General features: G+C 39.7%; 1 protein-coding gene across 1 annotated transcript in view; it reads right to left on the bottom strand.

Annotated features, from left to right (window-relative positions):
• LOC140235094 (E3 ubiquitin-protein ligase MYCBP2-like) overlaps positions 1-22,076 on the bottom strand; it is a 100,500-nt gene that overhangs the window by 25,889 nt on the left and 52,535 nt on the right. The window contains exons 22-45 of the mRNA XM_072315131.1: positions 21,361-21,662; positions 20,575-20,702; positions 19,565-19,656; positions 18,965-19,099; positions 17,751-17,834; positions 17,040-17,136; positions 16,353-16,545; positions 15,326-15,636; positions 14,553-14,792; positions 13,558-13,653; positions 12,792-12,887; positions 11,963-12,166; positions 11,130-11,437; positions 10,244-10,386; positions 9,697-9,797; positions 8,996-9,208; positions 8,339-8,645; positions 7,846-7,964; positions 4,814-4,957; positions 3,811-3,983; positions 2,641-2,785; positions 1,916-2,160; positions 1,241-1,356; positions 189-397 (exon numbers count right to left, since the gene is read on the bottom strand). Coding sequence (XP_072171232.1) covers positions 189-397; positions 1,241-1,356; positions 1,916-2,160; positions 2,641-2,785; positions 3,811-3,983; positions 4,814-4,957; positions 7,846-7,964; positions 8,339-8,645; positions 8,996-9,208; positions 9,697-9,797; positions 10,244-10,386; positions 11,130-11,437; positions 11,963-12,166; positions 12,792-12,887; positions 13,558-13,653; positions 14,553-14,792; positions 15,326-15,636; positions 16,353-16,545; positions 17,040-17,136; positions 17,751-17,834; positions 18,965-19,099; positions 19,565-19,656; positions 20,575-20,702; positions 21,361-21,662 — 4,201 coding nt within the window. The remainder of the gene's footprint in view (positions 1-188; positions 398-1,240; positions 1,357-1,915; positions 2,161-2,640; positions 2,786-3,810; positions 3,984-4,813; positions 4,958-7,845; positions 7,965-8,338; positions 8,646-8,995; positions 9,209-9,696; positions 9,798-10,243; positions 10,387-11,129; positions 11,438-11,962; positions 12,167-12,791; positions 12,888-13,557; positions 13,654-14,552; positions 14,793-15,325; positions 15,637-16,352; positions 16,546-17,039; positions 17,137-17,750; positions 17,835-18,964; positions 19,100-19,564; positions 19,657-20,574; positions 20,703-21,360; positions 21,663-22,076) is intronic.

Below are 22,076 nucleotides of genomic sequence, written 5' to 3'. Positions count from 1 at the left end.
TTGCACCAGAATGCAATGACATTGAGCTGAATGTCAAATTAGAGTAAAATGATAGTTATCTCACTATCTCAAAGAAATGCGTGTCTATGCTAAAATACAGCACCATGTCATCAAAAACACTTTAAAATCAATTCAAACATATTCAAACTGCCCTGTTCATACACAATGAGCAGTAAGCACAGCTGTACCTCTTCTGTGAAGATGATGACCCCTCCGACGTCCACAATTCCTATCTGTTCGCTCTGGAGTGAGGGCGTACTCCTGACCCTAAGCCCACGGCAGTACTTGGCCACGAGTTTACGCATCTTGTTGACTGGTGGGGACGACTTCTTGGGCGTGACGTTGGCTGGTATGACACCATGTGGCGGGTCGTTGACCTCAACTTGAGGAACATCTTCTGCAGGTGACAATTGACACACACAACTAGCTAGCAGAACATATTATTCGTGTCACATTATTTCATCAGTGCAGCTTGCTCCCTCTGAAGGCTTAAAGACAGTTCTCACAATGCAACAAATTTGCGCCATTCCATTCAAAATTTTTACTCAACACACTCCAGAAGCTTACCATGGACTTGCCTCTTCTTGGAATCAATCATTAAACATAGTGCATGGGACAAACACTTTCAGTGCTAACATGAGAACAAATAACCAGATACGACGGTTGCAATTTGAAACATTTGTGGACTTCAACATCTCATGAATACAGCAATTGTTACGTACAAAAAATCAGTAACTCAAACCCAGAACATAGAAACGGCAGCATCCTAAGTAAATGCTTCAAACTATCAATTCTGGTTAATATCTATATTATGACTTCACATCAGCTGAATATTGAATGCATCATTTGAGTGACTCTGATTCTCCTAACTGTCACATACACATTAGTCAATGGCAACAAGCTAACTTCTGTCCAGGGGAATCTTAACTTGCCTCCTCCAGAGAAATTTGGGGAAATGGCTTTTTCTATTGTGTTTTCTCATTTTGATATCACACCTGCACAGTGTGGACCACCCTTGACAATTTTCTTCAAATTTACAGAAACATAATGCTCTCCTCAAAAGTTTTTGACACTGACCAGAGCAGGAGTACATAATCTGTGGTAGAACAAATACAAAATGATTTTTTTTTTTTTTTTTGAATGAAAAGTACATATACTCAAATGATGAGATACTCTTTAACTTGGGCGATTTGAAATTCTACGTGATAATTTTATGAAGTAAACCAAATAGAGCACTAACCGAGAGCATGTCCATCTATGGTAACATGTATTGAGTAGGTGCCGGTGGAACTCGGGGTCCAGTTTGCCGTGTAGCTGCCATCAGCATTATCTCGCACCAGCATGCTCTCATTTGGCCTGAGGTGTATGATATTAGGATTTAAAGCTTCAAGTTACTTGCACGTTCTCTTGTAGAGCCAAGCAATGAACAGAAAGAAAGTCAACTGTTATTCGCAAAGTAACAACTCACAAAAGTATTGCCTGCTGTAATATGTATGGAGAGTATATTGCATCCAAAATGGAAAATCCAACTTTTTCTCTTGAAAAGTGATAATACTCTTACTGCTCATTCCATTGTTGTGGTTCTTGATTGCAAATTTAAACATTCCAAAAATTGTCAAATAAGTCGCAATTTGCAAAATAAACGCCATATGCAGAACATATTCTAACAATTTCAATGTGTGAATGCCTAAGAAGTTCCTGTGTTCCACTAAAAATCTATTGTCACAAAAGTATAAATATCAAGGCAAATAGGATAGATAAAATGAATAGAGATTTATCTGGAACAGTTTACTGTTAAATTACGTGGAGTGTCTTGGTGAAACCTCTTTATCCCTGTATCCAGTACCCCCTACGTTAATAAAACCCACTATTACATAATAACACACAAGCAGAACAGAATAAGAAAACCACCAACCTTGTGACAGGCAATGAGGCAAAGCGGAGCTCCTCAAAAGAGAAGTTCTCATACTCTTTCATCATGGTGATGGAGTTGTAGACAGACACCTCTCGCCGCATCACCGGCTCAAAGGGCGTGTCAAAGGTCGGAGGTTTGTGACCGCCGAAGGTCATGTCCTTGTCGTTGGGACCGGAAGTCTTCTGGAACTTGGACACCTGGTAGGGGTGGTCCCGCTTACCAACTGGAACCGCCTCCACATCAATCTGGGGGTAGACACATAAAACAATGAAAACTTCACACTATTCTCCTTATCTCTGATGATCAGCATCAAATGAAAAGACCAAGAAGCACACTGCTGCTCCCTACTCTGGGCTTTCTTTCTGTCCGCTAGTCCAAACTTGTATCCATATGGGCATCATTTCATGAAAGTTGTCAGCCCTGACAAGTTGTCAGTCTCTGACAGTTTCAGTAAAATCCTTGGTTTTAATTGGCAAAGAAGCTCTGGTCACGGACTGTTACTATTGTGATTGTCAGAGACTGACAACAATTGTCGGAGCTGACAACTTTAATGAAACAGTGCCAACTTCTCCCCATCTCTTTCTGCTCCCATCTCATTCTGCATCATCTATCATCTCACAGCTAATTTCAATAAACCTTTATTCTTCTTCATTTCATCACTTTATTCTCATGTTTACCCCCCTTTTTCTTCCATTAAGGTTTTCCTCCTATTTACAGAGCCTCACCTTCAGACTGGGTACAAACACCAGACCCCCGTACTGGTCTCTGCTGAGCACAGTCACAACAGTGGGCACACTGCAGCGGATCTCATCCCGTGTGAATATGACGTCGCACTGTCGGGGCTCCACGTAGGATTCAGGCTGCAGCCACCTGTCCAGAGGAGAAAAGATGAGGAGTGTGAAACTTGATTTGATTTGATTTATTGGTTCCTGCATTATCATTGTACATGTACGATGATGTACACACATTCTTGGTAGTAAATATAAGATACGTGACTTAGAAAGTATTTCTACTTCCACTGGCTTCACAATGTGTAACAAAAGTGTATACGCAATACAATAATTAATGCAGAAGGGCTACAGCTTAAGCATAGCTTGATTTGCTTAAAGCCCTTATACAAAATACATATAGAAACTAGACAAGCACTCGGAGAGCACAGACCTACCTCTGCCAAGCAGCTCATTTCCAGCCATACATGCACGCTGAAAATTTCCCACTTTCCCAAGCCTTGTGTTTACCTCATCAGCTTCCTGCTGCGCAGTGCCTCGAGCAGAGCATACTAGCACGCGCTTTAGTGTGCGCATGCAAACCTCAAATACGCGCAGCTTGAACGCCCAAGTTCATTGACCCTATTTGCCAAAAGATAGAAAATCCTTGAAAAATTCTTGAAAATACCTGGATCACTACTAAAATTCAATTATCTGTTGCTTGTGTCATCATCAACTGTTCCTGAATGTTTCATTCTAATTCGTTCACAAATTTTGGGGATATTTTGCAAACAGATAGACAAACAACCATTGCCAACTAAAACATAACCTCCTTGGTGGAGGTAAATAGAAAAGTAAACTAATGCCATACACTCTGATTCAAAACAGAAGTCTAACTATTTTTTGGAGGATGTATATTTTACATCACTTACAAATTCCAATGATCAGGTCACATGTAATTCCCTTTACATTGCTGTCCTGCCTTTGAATAAACAAACGAAATTACACAAGTAGAGTAACCGGCACTTCTAAAATGCATGTTAATCAGTTGAATACAAGAAAATCATTTATGCTGTACAATATCTGTGGACATAATGTCCTTCTGGTTGTCCAAGTGATAATACTTCTTAGTGTAAGCAGAATGGCTAGAGCATCATCTAAACTTTAAACAACCTGTAACCACCTCACCTTGCTAGCCTGCCCCCGCTGGTCCCTGGGGAGCACATGACAAAGTCCCTGAGGAAGGCCCGCTCGTTGGACTGGGTGCTGAGGGGGAGGTTGCCCTCCAGGGCCTGGTGGATGGTGGGAGGGTAGGCCAGGGCAAAGCCCCGCCCAAGCAAGCTGGCATGGCTGCTGAAGATCTGTGGGGGGCATTGGCATGAGGTAGAAGGCAGGGGAAGGGAGAAGCACCATTTTAATTATCAGCACATCAGATTTAAATTTGAGGATACTGATGAGAAACCATTCTTAACAGAAACTCAGATCCTGACATCAAATGGTTTGGCATTTCATCAAAAACCTGATAGTATGAATGCCAACCTTGTTAACAGCACTGCAGTATTTTGATGGCTGAAAAACTGTGTTTTGATGGAAAAACAGTATTTGTACCTTTCCTGCAACAGACGTACATAGTAATATAACATGTAAAAAACAGTATTTTCCATGAAACCTCCGTGCAGTATTTCTGGCAAAGAGCAGTACAAAAAGAAAATGCTATAGAAAGATTAATAGTTTGCATCTCTGCAATAGGAAATAAAAGTACTTGTCTCACCTATGAATGTATGAAAGCATCCCCACCACAATACCAAAATTAAGATCAATTAATTCTGCCACATTATGGTGACCACGAGGATAGCAATACAACAATGCTTGAATCCATAACACATATGATTTCTTCTCCATAGAAGCCCCAAATATAGGAAATTGAGATAAACATGTTTTCTGATTTCTTGTATTTTCTTTTTTTATAGTCTCTGCTTTTTACCACAATTTATTTCTAAACCAGCACATGGAAGATAATAAGTATATATCAATATATTACAATAATGATACCTAACATAGATAACAAAATGAGAAATGGAACATAGTCTTTGCTACACAGAAATCACTAGAGGCTGTCTCCCAGCTCCAACTTGTTTTCTTCCAACAAATTTGAAATAAGATATTGGAATTAAAATTCACATCTCCATACCTCCTCTGCTGCTTCTGTGATGAGCTCTACTTCCTCGTTGCCTGTTTCCGTGGCAACCGGAGGCAGAGAGATGTCTTTTTTCATCAGTGATGCAGCACACATTCCTCCGAGGTAGGCCAGCTCCTTCTCCAGGTTCACAAGTCCCTGGAATCAAAACCAAAGAGAGTGATAAATCACCAACTACATGAGATGACACCATGCATATACGTACATGATATAAAAGTCACAATAGATATCATCATTGTGACCATCATCAGCTTCAATGCCATCATTGCCAATATCATCATCATCTTCACTGTCATTGCTATCATTTGAGACATCATTATCGTTGCCATATCATTAGGTGATCCGAGTATCCTCTCGGATCACCTTCTGTATCTGTACTGAATCTTTCTTCTTTCTTTGTTTCTTTCTTTATTTCTCCTCAAAAGTTGTGCAGAGGTTAGCTCAGAAAGTGCATTGCCTCTCAATGTCAAACTTATACCATATATGTATCATGTCGCAAAGACGACAGCGCAAGTAAAATCATAGTGATCAGTCGACCGTGACGTCACTATGACGTCATTATATGAAAACACATTTTCATTCATATCTCATTAATTGAAAGGACATTTTCAATGAAATTTACGTCACATATATTTCTAGTCAAGCGCATTCTACTCATATTATCAAAATTCATATTTATTATTAAAACGTGCGCGTACGCGCGCGTTGAAATATTTGTATGCTCCAATCGAGCTCAAAATCTTTTTGCACACGTTTCAGACCATTTAGAGCATTTTTTGAAAAATTGAAAAAATCGGACGGACGCGTACGCGCGCGCACATATACGCACGCACAGGTCATATGGAATAGAAATTTCCCGTTTTTTCACATTTATCAGATGCCTAAAATGTCAAGGAATATTTCTTCCAAGTTTCAAGTCAATCCGACTCAATATGACGTCATACGGGCCCGTCAAATTTGAAATTCCGCGCGCGCGTCAATGGCGATATACAGTGCAACAATGCCAAAAAACCGCCAATTTTAAATCCGATTTTACACGTCAGGATGGACGGTAACCCCCCATTTTCTTTACATATTTTGAAAGCTGATGAGTTGTAAATATCATTTCATGGGTTGGCGATACTGAAAAAATGATTAAAAGATATCAAATTTCTTAATAAAGTAAAAAAAGTAAATTTTCAAAATGACGTCATCAAATTTCAAGTTCACTCGAGCGTATCTCACTTATCCTTTGCCAATTTTCACACAGTTTTCGGTATGTTGTAGCTTATTAAATGTACTTTCATATTTATAATAACAAAAATTTGATTGGATGACGTCATCACCTCGTAAAAATGGATTGAAAGCATCCTTGTAAAATTTGACCAGTTTACGTGTTATCTCTATGGGAGAGCAGTTTTTCTGGAAGTGAAAATTGACATGACTATCTTTTTCGAGCACTAGCTCACTTATGCTTCGGTGAATTTCTCCCAGATTTCGATATGTTGTAGCTGAGACTTTGGGCTTTCGTGAATGTGCCCTTTATTTTTTCATACGGTGTCGGGATCACGTCCAAAAACTTGGTTGAAATTAAAGCTTATCTTCGATGTATTTTCATATTAATTTCCTTTTGCAACTTTCTTTGCAATAACTCAAGAAAAACAAACCCTATCTACCCAATATTTCGCACATGTTTAGTTCATGTTACGTACATCATTTCATAAAATAACAATTACTTGATCGGATACAATCTTCGGTATGTAAATTAGGGTCAAAGGTCATAAATGGTTCATCCTGTATCTAAGTGAATACATGTCCTATCTCTCCCATATTTTGCACACGCAAAGATCATGTTACAAGAATCATTTCACAAAATAACCACTCTTTGCTCAGATGTCATCTTGTCTGTGCAAAGTGGGATCAAAAGGTCATATGTACTTCTTTCTGTTTCTTCGTTATGACGTGTTATTACTATGGGAGGGAATTTTTCTAGATGTGAAAATTGACATGATTGTCTTTATCGAGCACTAGCTCAATTACCCTTCGGTGAATTTTTCTCAGATTTTAATATGTTGTAACTTAGTCTTTGCGCTATCGTTACGTGCCCTTTGTTTTTTCATATGATGTCGGGATCATGTTAAAATACTTGGTTGAAATTAAGCTTATCTTCGATGTATTGAGATATTTCTATGTTTCTGCAACTTTCTTTGCAATAACTCAAGAAAAACAGCCCCAATCACCCCCATATTTTGCACATGTTTAGCTCATGTCACGTACATTATTTTATAAAATAACAACTACTTGATCGGACAACATCTTGGGTATGTAAATTAGGGTCAAAGGTCACAAATGTTTCATCCTGTATCTTGGTGAATACATGTCTTATCTTTCCCATATATTTTGCACACGCAAAGATCATGTTACAAGAATCATTTCACAAAACAACCATTTTTTTGCTCAGATGCCATCTAGGTTGTGCAAAGTGGGGTCAAAGGTCATATGTACTTGTTGCTGTATCTTCGGTATAGTGTATACAGATTTGGTACCAAAGATGGCAGATATGACTACCTTTTCTAAATGAGAATCCAAACATCACACGGCCAATGTCTCTGAACACAGATGAAACCTGTCATGGTCATGCCTATTGCGATCAGGACTTGAATAATTGATTTTAAAAAAAAATCGGATCACCTTAATTTGTCAGTGATGACAAATTACAATCTCTAGTTAGACATCAAAACTGATCTAATCTTCAGGGGCATTCTTATCACCACCACCTCTATCAACATAACTGTCACCAGTGGCAACATCTCCCACTTTTATCATTATTACTGTCCAACTTTAGTGTCATTACTCCCCCTCTTCTTCCTCCCATCATATTCATTGTCATAATTATCCTTACCACCAACACTAAATTTTAATTGTTTTTATTCCAAAATTCAACTTTCAAATTTACATCACTTAGTATTTACTATTCAACAGTTATAACATGAAAAATCATAAATGGCATGATTCAAATGTCCACAATCAGATTCCGGTTTTCTCACCTCATCACAAGATGGAAGCCACTCGTAGCCAACGACAGTACACTTGAAACCAAACATGTTGGCTTTCTCATCTTTCACGTAGTCTGAAGCAGTGCCTAGTATGAAGGCCACCTCATTTCCTGTAAATCGGTGAAACAGCAAAAAGTTAATCAGAGTGAGTTTTCATGATGATTAGAATTTTTCACGTAACAAATTCCTTGCCAATTCCACGAGGGCAGAATACTACATCTTTCTGTAAAATGATTTCACAAATTTGTCATTTTCTGAACTAGCTTTAGAAGTAAAATGATGCCAGATGCCTTGAACACTGAAGTCCACTGAAACAAACATGAGCTTCATTTTCTAAGATTGACATTATGAAGTCACGGGCAATATAAATCATTCAATTATTCTAAATAAATAGATTTTGATTCATCTCTGTTTGAAAAATCTTTAAATGTTCTGGGACACACGTGTGAATCTTGAAATTGGTTACTGGGCGCAAAACTTTTACCTGGCAAAACAACAGCTGAGGTGGGCCAGTTCTCCTTCCCATGAAACTTCTTCAAGACCGGCCAGTATGTGCTCGCCAGAGTTACCCCTTCCCCCGCAGGTGTCGAACTGGATGTGACAGTGTTTGGCGCCGACGAAGCTACCGACGAGGTGGGAGACGGCGACGTCGATGCTCCACCCTGCTGGGGGGTGGGGTGGGTGTGCCTGGTGGCTGGAATGTAGAGTTGTAAGCTGTCTTCTGGCTGGGCTGTTCCACATTGGAGGTCAAACTGCAGCAGCATCCACTGGACTGAGTCTGGAAAGCTCACCTGGAAGTGTCGATTAGGAAATAGAAGTCATTTTAATGATACGCTGAAATGGAGCTGCCAACATCCGATACACAGCACTGGAAAGATCTTGGCATAGCAGCTGGTCTCACTGTGTATGATACTTGCTCTGACATAACATGGCATCTGCAAGAAAAATCTTTGCAGATCAAGACTAAGGTATTGTGGCAGAGTCAAAACCATGTGATGAAGAATCTGCTTCTGTTAGAGAAAATGTATACAATGTGAGGAAACTGAAAGAGATATAAGTTGAAAGTGATAGAGCTACCACATACACACCAACACATATCGAAAAAGCAACAGTAACGTAAAAGTTGCCATAAAACACACACCCTGTAGTTTGCAACTGTCGCTGGCTTGTACGGGTGATCGCTCTCCACCAAGGCGTAGTGCATGGAGGTGGTGATAGCGTGGATGTCTGCCGATGGGCCACTGCAGCTGTCCGTGCTCTGATTGACGGGCGGAGTGGGTGGGGCAAACTGCTGGTTGATGGCAGCTACCGGTGGTAGGATGTCTTTCAGGAGGTCCAGGACTTGAACAGCACTCTGGAGAGGTAACAGATGAGAAAGAACAGTCTAAAATATAACAAGTGTTCCAAACCTAAAGGACTGTTGTAAAAATATGCCAAGAGCAAACATCTTCAATTTAAGTGGGATGAGGAGTGATGACATGCATTTTGTCTGGAACAATTCTCATCAGAAAAGAGTTAATCACATGCCTTCAAGAGGAAAATAAATGCATAACTCTTAGTTTTATTTCATTTTATTTATTTTTTTATTAGTATTATTTTTTGTTTGTTTTGTGTTTGCTTCTTGGTCCAGAAACTTCTACGTAAGTTTCGACCTGTTCACTTACTCTTATGACTGTCCCTCTTTTAAATTTGCAGTAAAACAAATTTTTGCAATTACAAGTACTCATCCTCAAAAGAGCATATTTTGTTTTGGTTGTATCATGACAGGGCCACCACAAGCCAAGGAGCACTGCAAGGTGGAGGGGGAAAAAGTAACATTGTTCAGTGACCAGCACGCCATACCTTGGGATCGGAGGAGGAGATGGGACCAATGTAGGCCAGAATAAGAGGTAGAAGTTGGGAGAACAGATGAGCTGAACTGAACACAGCAGGAACCTCCATGTCTGTCAAAACAATAAACAACATACATAAAATGTAGTGTAACCTGCCATAAAAAAAACATAGCCCAGAAAAGATATCACTGAAATACTTTAAGAAAGAGCAAACCTTTCTTCTATAGGTAAGAAAACCCCATCTTTATATCATTAGCATCATCAATCTGGTGTGTTTACAAAAGTTAACATTGATGATTGTGTAAAAGGAAGGATGCTATAGTAACTGCATTTTTGACAAGAGGCAATGATATTACTGTTTAGTGTACTTTCATACTGCTATGTGATGGAAACCAATATCATCGTTATGTATGAAAACAACAGATCAAACTTTAATAATTTTTGTCTTGATTTCACAGAGAGCACTGAAGTTTTGTTTGACTTTACTCTTCTCTTTTCAGGTCAAATTGAACATAGAGTGCAATCTACCAGTCACTGTACTGCATTTTATTTTCTACCTGGCAAACCCTCGGCCCTCCGGAGCAGATCGCCGGCTGCCTTGATGACGGTGGTGACGATGGAGAGGACGTTGAACCTGGCCTGCTGCTCCAGGATCTGGGACTTGGGCTCCACCCGATGGCTCTCACTCTCAGCTGCAGTACTGTGTGATGTAAAACATCAATTTCACGATATATAGCACTGATGACCAGGAGAAAGTTTGGACTGTATTGGGCTGTTTCACTGGAAAAGTAGATCACTGACTTTCACTTTTACCCAGCCTTCAACAAACATGATTTGTTTATGGATACAGTCTTTAAGAATCTGATTGAAATTAATAGTTCTTGTGTCGACTTGTTTATAAATTGTGACTGATTGACAAAATTGCCCTTCATCTACATAAAGAAGCAACAATTATTCTGTATTTTAGTCGCAGCCATGATAAAAGATCATGGGCATACAGTATTCATGTGGGACTTAAAACCCACATCCTGATTAATAGGTACGCGACATGTCCACTGGACTATGGAATTTCCGCCCGATAGCCAGTGATGGTTCTTATCCCTTTATAACAGTGGGTACTGCATATTGTCAATGGATTCCAAAATCTGATTGCTCTATAGCCCACCCAGGAGCGACGCTTCCCTTTTTTAGCGCCTTGAGTATCTTTTTTAGGTAGAAATGTGCGCTTTATACGAGTCTCACTATTATTATTATTATTATCATTATTACAATGCCATGACTTTCACTTGCAAATTTGATGGATTCAAGTCAAATATTTCCTCTGTGGTTGTGAAGGAGGATAAATAGTAGGATCTGATGGGAAAAAAATGAACAACCTTGGCTTTCAAGATCTGGTCTACCTTAAGGTATAGGTTGGTGGGGGAGCAGAGAGAAAAGTCTTACTTGAAGTAGAGTATCTGGGGTATCTGTCCCCTTGTCTGGCTGGTCCCGTTGCTGCTCAGTCGACATAGGCTGAACGTGAAGGTGACCCCGTCAGGGCATTTCACTTGAGTGATGCCTCCGTCTCCATTGACGGTACGGTTGCCCTGGTTACGCAGTCGCACGGCATACTTGATGCCCTCCTTGATGGGGACAGGGCGGTCAAACTTGATCTCAGCGATGTCCTTGGCCAGATCCGCCTGACCATAGGACCCCTTGACCAGCTCTAGCGAGTTCCATCTGTGGCTGTTACCATCTGGACCAACATCACTCTGTGAACATGAGAAGAGCAAACGAACCTCATTTCTCCATAAGTCTGAAGCAGGCTCAGAAAAGGGATGTGTATGCTTTAGAGCTAAATACTGATTCAAATCATGAACATATTGAATCTTTAAAGACAGTTTTTAGTTTTGGAAAATCAAAATGTGCCGATTCTCACAATACCTTATAAAATGAATAAAATTGGAATGAAGTATCCATTACATATGATGTAAGTATTTCTTACAGCATAACATAAAATCACTGATATCTCAGGCCTGAATGAGAAATATTTTCAAACAATATTACATTTGCATGACTGAGACAGTGCACAGCATATTACGCTCAATGCATTGGAACAAACAGTTTTGCAACTGCCTGAATTTTCTGCTTCAATTTCACAATTTCTGTTCATTTCCACATTTTCTTTAAAACTCACTTTCTCTTTAGAGTTAAGTCTTCAACAAGTACTATGACTTTTTTTTTCAGTCTCACATATCTTGTCTCACACTGTGTGTCAACCTCACTCATATACTCACGCCATCTAGAAGCTCCAGCTCGTAGTTATAATACCCTACGCCTCCATAGACACAGAATCCTGCGATCAGGATGCCTGGCTTGTCAACACTGAAGCAGACAGCATCTGGCGTTCCATTCCCAGTACTCCAGCCTCTGTTCTGACTGACACGGGTGAAGCGTGACGAGGTCGTCAAGAGAGGGCGACCTGATGTTTGGTTTTCATTCTAGTGAAGAGAATGATGACAGAACTAGCTGTTTCAAAGGTTGTTTTTTTCTTTGTTTCCATGGCTGTGCATGTTCAAAGAGCATATTGCTTCCATTTCCTCTCTAGATAGTATCATAAATACTAAGTTTTCATTCTCTAAATGCCATTTTCACCCACATATACATTGCCAAAATTACAAACAAATAAACAACATATTTTGCTTGATAATCTCTACATACAAGCAAGCCTTGGGGAATCACCAAATCCCCATTTCATGAAACTTGGAAGTCACTGGCAACTGTTTTAAGCTACTGAAATCCTTGCATCTGATTGGTTGACAGCATATTTGTCAGTAAAAATCACTGACAAAACACTTGATGAAATGCTCCATGATCACTACTGCAAACCAGTTACAAGGATAGAGTCAATTTTAGTTTATGCATTGCAGGATTTGCCTCAATTACATTTCAACAGAAATAATGATGAAATTCATTCAGAATCAGACAAGTGTTTCAGAGTGACATTGCAATCCCTTAAGCCAACAGTGATGTAGTTTTGTCAATCACATTTCTTTCTATACTTCTTGTTTATATTATGCCTCAACAATATCATTATCTTCTTTTAAATCATGATAAATTACCAACCTCATTAGTGCAGGCCATGGCTGAGAGCTCACTCACGATACAACTCAGGAGTCTGCTGGTGTTCTTCACTAAAGAACTAGGACTGCACTGCTGCCTCTGAATGGGATAACACAAGATCAGTCATATTTCAGCATTACGAGATTGCTTGTCAAATGTTTCTCCTCATTACATAAAACTCCTACAGACGAGAAATATGCTTAGAACACAAAGATCAAATCTAAGCAGTGAATACAGTCTCACCTCTCTCTTCTCTTGAGTGTGATGACATGTTTTTAATGTGAACACATGTACAATTTTACAAAGATGTCGGTGATACAATCACATTACAAATCAATTTATTGGCTGACAGAACTGTCTTGTTACTGGCAAATATACTAGAAATTGATAGCTCTATACCTAACACTTTGCCTACTGCAGATCAGCAGAAGATATCAAGATTGCAAGTCTATTGCATCTTACATCCAAACATCACAAGGACACTGTAAAATTTTCCTTACCATTCAGTAATTCAATATCTACTAAGTACCATAGCTACGTACATATAAAAAACCAAAATAGTTATCAAGGGACATGCATAAGCTAGGCATATACATATATACCATGCTGCACAACTATACCACTATGCAGGATAGACACCGTCTCTTTACATCGATGCTATATTCCATCTATTCCTGATACTGGTGACTTCACTCACTCTACACACTATTTAACACACCACCTAAGAAAGGCAGTGCAGAGTGGCAAGAGAGGTCATTAGATTGATTACCTTGTCAAGGGCCTCTCGTACAGGGTCAGTCAGGATCACTAGCAGCTTGTCTAGGATTTCCTGGAAGCTGGTGTTGAGGGCGACCACACCCTCCCCCTGAGAAGAAAATACAAGACAATGATAATAATAGTGATAGCAATGACAACACCAATAACAGAAGAAGGGGACTTCTCCTTGAAGTTATGCATAGACAATGACAATGCAGTCTTATCCATTTTTGAAAGAAAAATAAAAATCCTCCTTTGAATCATCCTGAAGTTATGTAATTCCTACATCATACTCTCTAATGATGATGAGCAAGTGATAATTCATCAGATTTGGGCATTGCTCACAGTTTCATTCAGTTTATCCAACATTCAATAGTAAAATGGTTGTATTTTTTATGCAAATTACAAGAATTTTTATGCCATGGGTATTAAATTTCATTTGTCTTTAACTTGCAGGCTTTGGTAAAGTGATTTTAATTTTCATGCAAATTGTAAAGAATTTTTACTGCATTCTTGGTTCTCATATGAAAACATTTCTCGCAAAAAACGAGGTTGCAGTTTTATCTTCATGGCATTGATGTGAATATGACATTATAGCATCCACCCTCTCCACTCTGGAAATGATGATGATAATGATGATGATAACAACAATCATAATCACAGTCATTATCATAATCATGATCATAATCATGATTGCAATCATGCTTGTAATCACGATCATCATCATCATCATCATCATCATCATCATCATCATAATCATGAACCATTCTTATAAAAGGCATATCCAAGAGCTTATCAGGATGATACATATATGCACAAAGGGAAAAGACAGAAGAAAGAGGGCAGTTAGTGCATTATTGAGGAAAATACTGTCTGGGGTCTTACAGCCTAGTTGACTCTCCTTGATGTCCTTGACAACAAGAAAATATTGTGACTTTAAAATCAACCCAAAACAGACAAACCCACACATAGAACACACACAGAAGTATATAACCATCTGATCCCTACCTGGACTCTGTCCTCCATGTGGACCACCAACTCTGGGAATTGGGCCCGGGCCTCGGCCTGGGCCGCACTGGGGGAGTCCTCCATGGACAGCTGCTTGGCAAAGGGGGCAGGGTTGCTGCCCTGCTCCTGGTCTGGGCTGTCCCGCAGGATGGGCAGCACTTTGGTTAGCTTGACTGTCGGGTCACACAATGCCTCCAGCACGGCTGCCAGCAGGTGGCTGTTGGTGTCCGGAGGGAGTGACTGAACAAGCAAGGGAGGACACATAACATTAACTATTGTGAGATCATAGATAACCATTGAGAACACAACTTTGCATACAACACCCAAGAAGCCTGTCAAACAAGTTTCATAAACACTGACAAATATACAATCTCCACATGAATAAAACTGCTCCATAATTTGAATTAATGAAAGAAATTATATCCTAGCAAAATTTATGAGTTAGCTTACCTTTGCAAAATTTCAAAATAATTCATCTGATCTTCTACACCCATGCTTCTCAAACTTTTTTCAACCCAAGGCCCTCTTTAGCTCCCGCAAACTTTTTTCTGAGGCCAAGTAATCTCTCTTTTTTTTTTGCCGACATCACAGCCCATCTGAGAGAGTGAGAGAGCTTCATTGCACATTTGTACTATGGGGTTTTCACAGCAAACCATGCCATGATGTCACCTTCAGACAAGAAAAAAAATTCCTCTCCATTCTTACTAAGCTGCCAATGTATAATGAGAAGGTGTGAATTCATTAAATTCTTGGAAGTCAAGATAAGCACTTACACCATCCGTTGAGTTGAGGAGATCGCAGAGGAAGACCCACTTGAGTTGAGGGGTGGGGTAGAAGGCGTGGAAGCACTGCACAAAGGTGTGGTGACACTCGTCCATGAGACTTGAAACGACCCTGCCGAGGGGGTGGCAGGAGAGGGGTGCGTCTGTTGGAGGCGGGGCTGCCAGGGCTCCACCCTCCTCGCCGGCAACGGTGCGGAGTCGCTCGTCAGACAGCTCACCAAGGATCTTCTTCAAGAGGTCGCAGGTCATTGAGATGCATTCTGGGAGTTGTGATGATCCACTGGCCGGTTTCTTGCCAGTAGCTACCACAAAGAGTGTGACATGATGTGCAATTAAAAATGAGATAACATGTAACTGAAAGATCTTGGCAAGGCAAGCTGAATATCACTGGAATCTTGCTCAAATAAAACCAATGAAATGATTATATCAACAATTTCCAACTGCTCTGATTTCGATTTCATAAAATTGGCATGATTTCCCTCTGAGCAGAAATTCATGCATTTCAAAATCTACAATGAACTATAGTTACGACATATGATGGTTTGACTCCATAACGATCACACAGGAATAACTGAGCCATGCATTTCATGGATCTAACTGAAATTCACTTTTCAGTCACCATCTTGGAAAAAGTATAAGAGCTTTATTTCAAGTAAATAGCCCTCAAAGAGCTTCTTGCTTCATAAAAATCCTCTCCTACCTGATGTTAACAGAATGTTCAGTTGTTTTAAAGAAGGGTTATTGACCACCAGTTTGCAAAATGACATATCACTGTATGCCAACAGAGAAAAATAGAATGACTAAGGATACAAACAAACATCCAACATATTTCAATTAAGCTACATGGATATCTTCTGTAAACTGCCTCATCCCAAAACATGGCTTTAATATATATATGTGCCTTTACCTCAAATATAACCACTGATATGAAACTGACAGCACCAATGCTCCTTGAATACCACCTTATTCTACAATCTGCAGGAGTTCCCCCCCTCCCCTTTTCCAACCCCATCGTTACCTGGATTGGGATATATTTCACAGACATGGCTCCGGAGTAGCCTCAGGCAAGCAGTGGCAATGTAGACAAGCCGGTCCAGCTCGCCCCGGGCAGCGGTCTGCTGGCCATCCCTCAGCCCCAAGGCTTCACCCACACTCTGCCGGAACATGCGCCAGCTCCACTTCAGGAGCTTCAGCAGTGACTCAAACACCTCCTGTGGATGGATTACCATCAGGGAGAAGACTTTGTTGCTAAACTGTGGAGTACAGTGCAGTTCCCATGGGATTCAACTTGTAATGCCTTTGATGAAAGTTTTTTTGCTTTGATGAAAGTTAAAACACTTGAGTGTGTGTACAAATAAAAGGCTTGATGATTTCTTACCACTTTAAAAGAGGAAACGTTTACTAGATTTTCATACTAGGCCAATTTCAGTAAACTTTGCTTGTTTATGATTTGGAGGATTAGAGTAATTCTGTACAAAACATTTGTATGTTGTACATGCATATCAATTTGATGAAAGCATCTAAATGGCCATTCATTGTTAATTGTTGTTTTTGTACGGCTACAACCAAATTTCAATGATGAGAGAATAAAAGCTTGATCAAAATCACATCTTGTGTCCAATATAAGATGAACAAAATCACTCCATATCTTCTTGCACCATCTCTAGTCAGTCGTTTCTTAAATCACAAGAGGGAAGCATCTCACCGGTGAGACGGAGCTACTAAAAGCTGAAGACAGGATGTGGACTGGGTCACCCTGGATCTTCTTCCCTCGGAAGTTGTTTGAATCTGGCTGAGGAAGTCTACGAAAAGAGATGAGGAGGACATATAGAAATACATATAAGGAGCGGTTCTCATTATGAAAGTCTTGGATTCTTATATTTTGCTATTGGGGGTTACAAGTTACAACACATAATTCATAGGAATTTATCTTAACTGCATAATCAGTTACTTGGTGGAAATCATGACAGATAGTGTCACAAAATGAGAAGAATGAACGAATATAAAAACATCTTTGTCATCACAACACTACACCAAGGCTTTAAATGATGACATCATTCCAACAATGACATCATTTTTATTTGAAGCTTCATCTTTGAGAGCCTTCATTTGCAAGGTAAAATATTGGATGTGGATACAGACACGCACAAATACACGCACACACAACAAACCCACAAACATCTGTGCCCTACCTGGACACTATGTACCACACAAATAAACACACACATGCATACACATTCTAACTAGATATCTCAGGACAGAACAAGAAATGCATCAATCAATCAACAATGCCACCAACTATTTTTTTTTTTTTAATGGGATAGAACAATGGGAATATGAAGCACAGGAAGTTCAGAGGGAAAGGTTCATTTATCACTACAAAATTGAAGTGTTGACAGTGTCTGTCTGAGCGCACCTATATAAAATCTGAGGTATTTGTCCTGCGTTGATGTCAGTACCGTTGTTTGACTTCTTGGAGCTCATGAACTGGAAGGATACTCTGAGGACACACAATAATACAACACAAAACAAATGCATGAGAAGAGAAATACTTGCCAGCCAAACTTATAATTTCCAGCAAAGTATAACTGATATGTTTCATGTACCTCATACAGTTAAAAAATTGTTACAGAAAGTTTTTACAAAGTGGCTAATCAAAGTTACTAAGGAGTACAGCTTTTTTACACAATCAACCACATGAAATAATTGAATTCACTCTTGTCAAATTCATATGAATTTGTAATACAGGTGTATCATCAACAAACTCAGGCATCAATGCTAAAATATTCAAAGCAGTAAATGAGCAACATCTACAATGCTTTTGTATGGTTTTAAGATGAGATAAAACAGCTAAAGAGGTTTTAACCCTAAAAGGGCCGGGGGGGGGGGCGGAATCCACCCCCCCCTCGACGTTTCGCGCTATAATTCTGTAACGCGAGAAGGCCTCATCGCGAGGCTTCTTGACTTTCTTCGTTCAAGTCTCGCGCAACTTTTGAGACCAAATTTGCAACGTCCGCGCATACTTTTGCGAAGCCACGCCCATTTTTGTGACGGAATGTCGCTCCAAAACGGGCACAATTTTGTGATTTTGTGTACATTTCCTATGGAAAACAGTGCTCTGTCATGAAAGGCATAAAAACCTGATTATTTTTACAATTAATCACTTTCATTGATTAATTTTGTGCTAATTATGGTAGAAAAGTGGTCAGTGACAATTTCCAATGAAAAAACAGAGAAAAAACAAAAGTTGAAAAACAAAGAAATACATAAGAAATTCTGAAAACAATAAAATACATAAGAATTGAAATGAGTTTTGGAAGTTTTTGTGATGTACAATTGTTGAATATGCTAAAACAGATTTACAGATCAAAAATTAGACTCAATGCTTTTAATTAAGCTAAAATATCACCTTGAGCTTAATTTGCATAATTAATTAATTAAAATTAGAAATTGATTGTTTCAAAAAATCTTATGACACAATCTTGTAGATTATGACGCGGGTCTCACGCATGCAAAATTTCATCGCGATCGCACCACCGATGGCCGAGATCTCAGGGGGGGCGGAATCCGCCCCCCCCCCCCGGTCTGAGCATAGCCAAAAAAGCCCGGCCCCTTTAGGGTTAAACTTACTGGTCTTCTGAGGTGACCGTTCCTTGACCATTGGAGCCGCAATCACTGCTGGGACCATTGACCCTGGCCCAAGCCACATACCAGTTTCCTGCAACTAGTGGGACTGGATCCTCAAACAGGATGGGGAACTTTTCTCTACAGTGTCAAAGAGAAATAGGTAGACAGGGCTAAGATAATGAAACTTGCTGGAACAATCAATCAAATTCAACAAATGACACATTAGTGTCCACAACTCTCACCACTACGGGTATCTGAACACCATCTGTTGATTTGTCTTTGAGCTTAAACATACACTTTCAGGCAATGTGCTGGTCACTAGTAGTACCATACCTCTGGAGTGTCCTAAAAAAAAAAGCTTATACTTGATGATTTCTTATATATATTTTAATATTTTTAGAGGGAATAACCTTGAATTTCTGTGTCAGTCAAGACACTTCCCAAGGTTGCTCATTTCACATGGTCAAGGCCATCATGTTTAGTGACATCTAAAACAATAGTATTCGAGGACATTGGCACCACCTGTCACTTGTGTCTTTGGGAAACAATTTAAAAACAATTGATGCCTTTCCACAAGGGTCAAAGGACTTCCCAGGAACTCACCTTGCTCCACAGTCAAACGTGATGTCATCGCTCTCCCCCAACAGCTCACCGTCCAACTCATATTCACCTCCTTTGGGCCCCAGATCGTACACCTTCATTTATAGGGAAAACAAAAGTCCTCAAATAAGTAACTTATAGATCTTCAGTTTCTCAACAAACAGCTGGTCATTCTCTTATACACACAATGTAGTTTCAAATCATATAATAATAATACAGGGTACTTATTATGTGCCAATTCCACATAACTAACATGCTCAAGGTGCATATATATGTTCGTGTTATGTCTTGAATCTACCACAGGACCAAAGGCTTTCAATCCCCTCAATGTATGAAGATGTGTACGTCACCTTCCTCAAGACAAACTCATGAAAGTAGAAATAAGTAGAAAGACACCAAACATCATCAATTTCATCTGTGCCCACTTCTAGTACTACTACATAATGAAGATCTTTATTTCCCATACAAGGATGATCTGGACAATTCAACACAGTAGCATCCACTACAATTGATGTTATAATTGCACTTACTATCATTTTTTTTTAATATGCACATACTATTTAGTTGCCAAATAGACAAGGAGAATGTCTCTTGAGAGGATTAACAACAGCACTTAGCAATGTTTCTAGTTTGACAAATCTTAGCTGTATTGTTCTTCATACAACTCGTCTCTGTTATTGTGTGAAAAATGAAACTATGAAAAAATCTCAGCAGGAAAGAGAAGTCACAGGCTTCAAAAAGTGACACTTTGTGAGTGAGTAAATCAAACAAGCTATAAATTCTCCCCAGACAGATGTTAAAGTAAACAATTCTAGAAACAGATTGCAAGTAGGTGATATTTCTTCACAGGTATCTTAAGAGAGCATAATTTTCAAAAACTTGTGCATGCTTGAGTGTTTCTTCATCCATTTGAATATCACTATACAGCTCAGTCAGGGAGGTTTTACAATTCTTTTTTAATTGAGCCACCATGATATCAATACAGTGCCTTTTAATAGTTCTGAGTCACGCACCTTGATTTTGGCACTGTACTCTCCTCTCCCACCAAAGAGGCCGAAGCCACCCAGCAGGACATCCGTGTCGGGGCAGAACCGTACCGCTTCCACTGAGTGACCCGAGTAGCCCCAACCTCCTCCGTAGCCTAAATAAATGGATGACCATATGAAAATTATGAGTAAAACAGACACTAGTGCAAGATGCGGACCTTGGAAGAAAAATTCCTGCTCTCTGGTAACCTTGTCATTCATATTTTCTTATCTTTTTTGTGTGTTAAATTCTTCTTCATAATCATCTAGTGTTGCTCAACATATTTATATTGCTTTATTGCTTTATCCTGAAGCCTGTATTACGTTAATGTAAAAGGTACACAAATCCAAAATATAATTCACAGCTCATAGAAACTGGTCATCTGCAATTGGGCACTTGTAACGTATAGTTCTGCACTGCTGACAGAATGTGTACACTCCTTTGATTTCCTCTGGCTTTCAAATCACCGTGAGAAAAAATGTTACATTTCAATGGGAAATGTAAAATTGTGGGCACCAATCAGATGCAGTGTCATGTCTATCAAATTGGTCATTTCAATTCAGAATGACTTCTCCCTTAAATAAGACTGCCCCAACCCCACTGAGTTATGTAATGGAAGCTGCCACTTAGGAGTGCCCTTGTGGTGTCTCACTGAGTATTTGGTGAGAAGAATACCACTAATTGCCAATATGGGTACTAGGTTACCATGTAGTAACTATATGAAACTTTATCAAATCTAAAACAGAGAGACAGGGTTAGCACAGACTCTTCACCTTCAAAGCGATTGACAATACTGAAGTCATCTTTGGTGTATACTTTGGCCACACTCTGGACCTGCGCCTCGGACTCAACGATGGTCAGTCCGGCCTCGCGGCTGGCGGTCAGTGAGTCCAGGCAGGCCAGCACGTGGAGGGCGATGTGGGCCCCCTCCATGGGGACGTGCGGGGTGGAGGGCAGGGCCAGCTGGGGTGAGAGGATGGATGCAGCGGGTGGTGTGTTGGGGAGGATGGCGGGGCAGGTGATACCGGTCTTCAGGATGTTATAGCACTGGATCTGGTGCAGCAGTGGGTTGTAACTGAGTGGGAGATGGGGAGGGGGCGGAGAGTTAGTTCAGATACAGAGAATAAGATGCATGAAAGAAACAAAATTATGTAGTATTCAGATTCAATATTCAGATATTATAATGAGATTCATTTTAAACTGAAATATAAAGTTTTATGACCCTTGAGAAACATGGACAGCTACACTAACAATCAGTTACTCCCTCAATACTTTAAATCCAGTTTGCATGGATTAATTGTTCCTTTGTTGAACCAAATTTGAGCAATTTTTTCCAATTGTAACAAACAACTGACAATAAAAAGGTGTACATAAATTTGAATATCCAAGTAACCCAGTCTACTGCAAACCACATTCAAATGTCATAAGATGGTACTGTACAGAGTCTGCTTGAGCCCATTTAAAAAAAAAAAAAAAAAAAAAAAAAGTT

The sequence above is a fragment of the Diadema setosum genome, chromosome 11 (assembly GCF_964275005.1).
Source record: "Diadema setosum chromosome 11, eeDiaSeto1, whole genome shotgun sequence".
In the NCBI taxonomy this organism is placed as follows: domain Eukaryota; kingdom Metazoa; phylum Echinodermata; class Echinoidea; order Diadematoida; family Diadematidae; genus Diadema; species Diadema setosum.
This window is presented reverse-complemented; position numbering and strand designations above follow the sequence as displayed.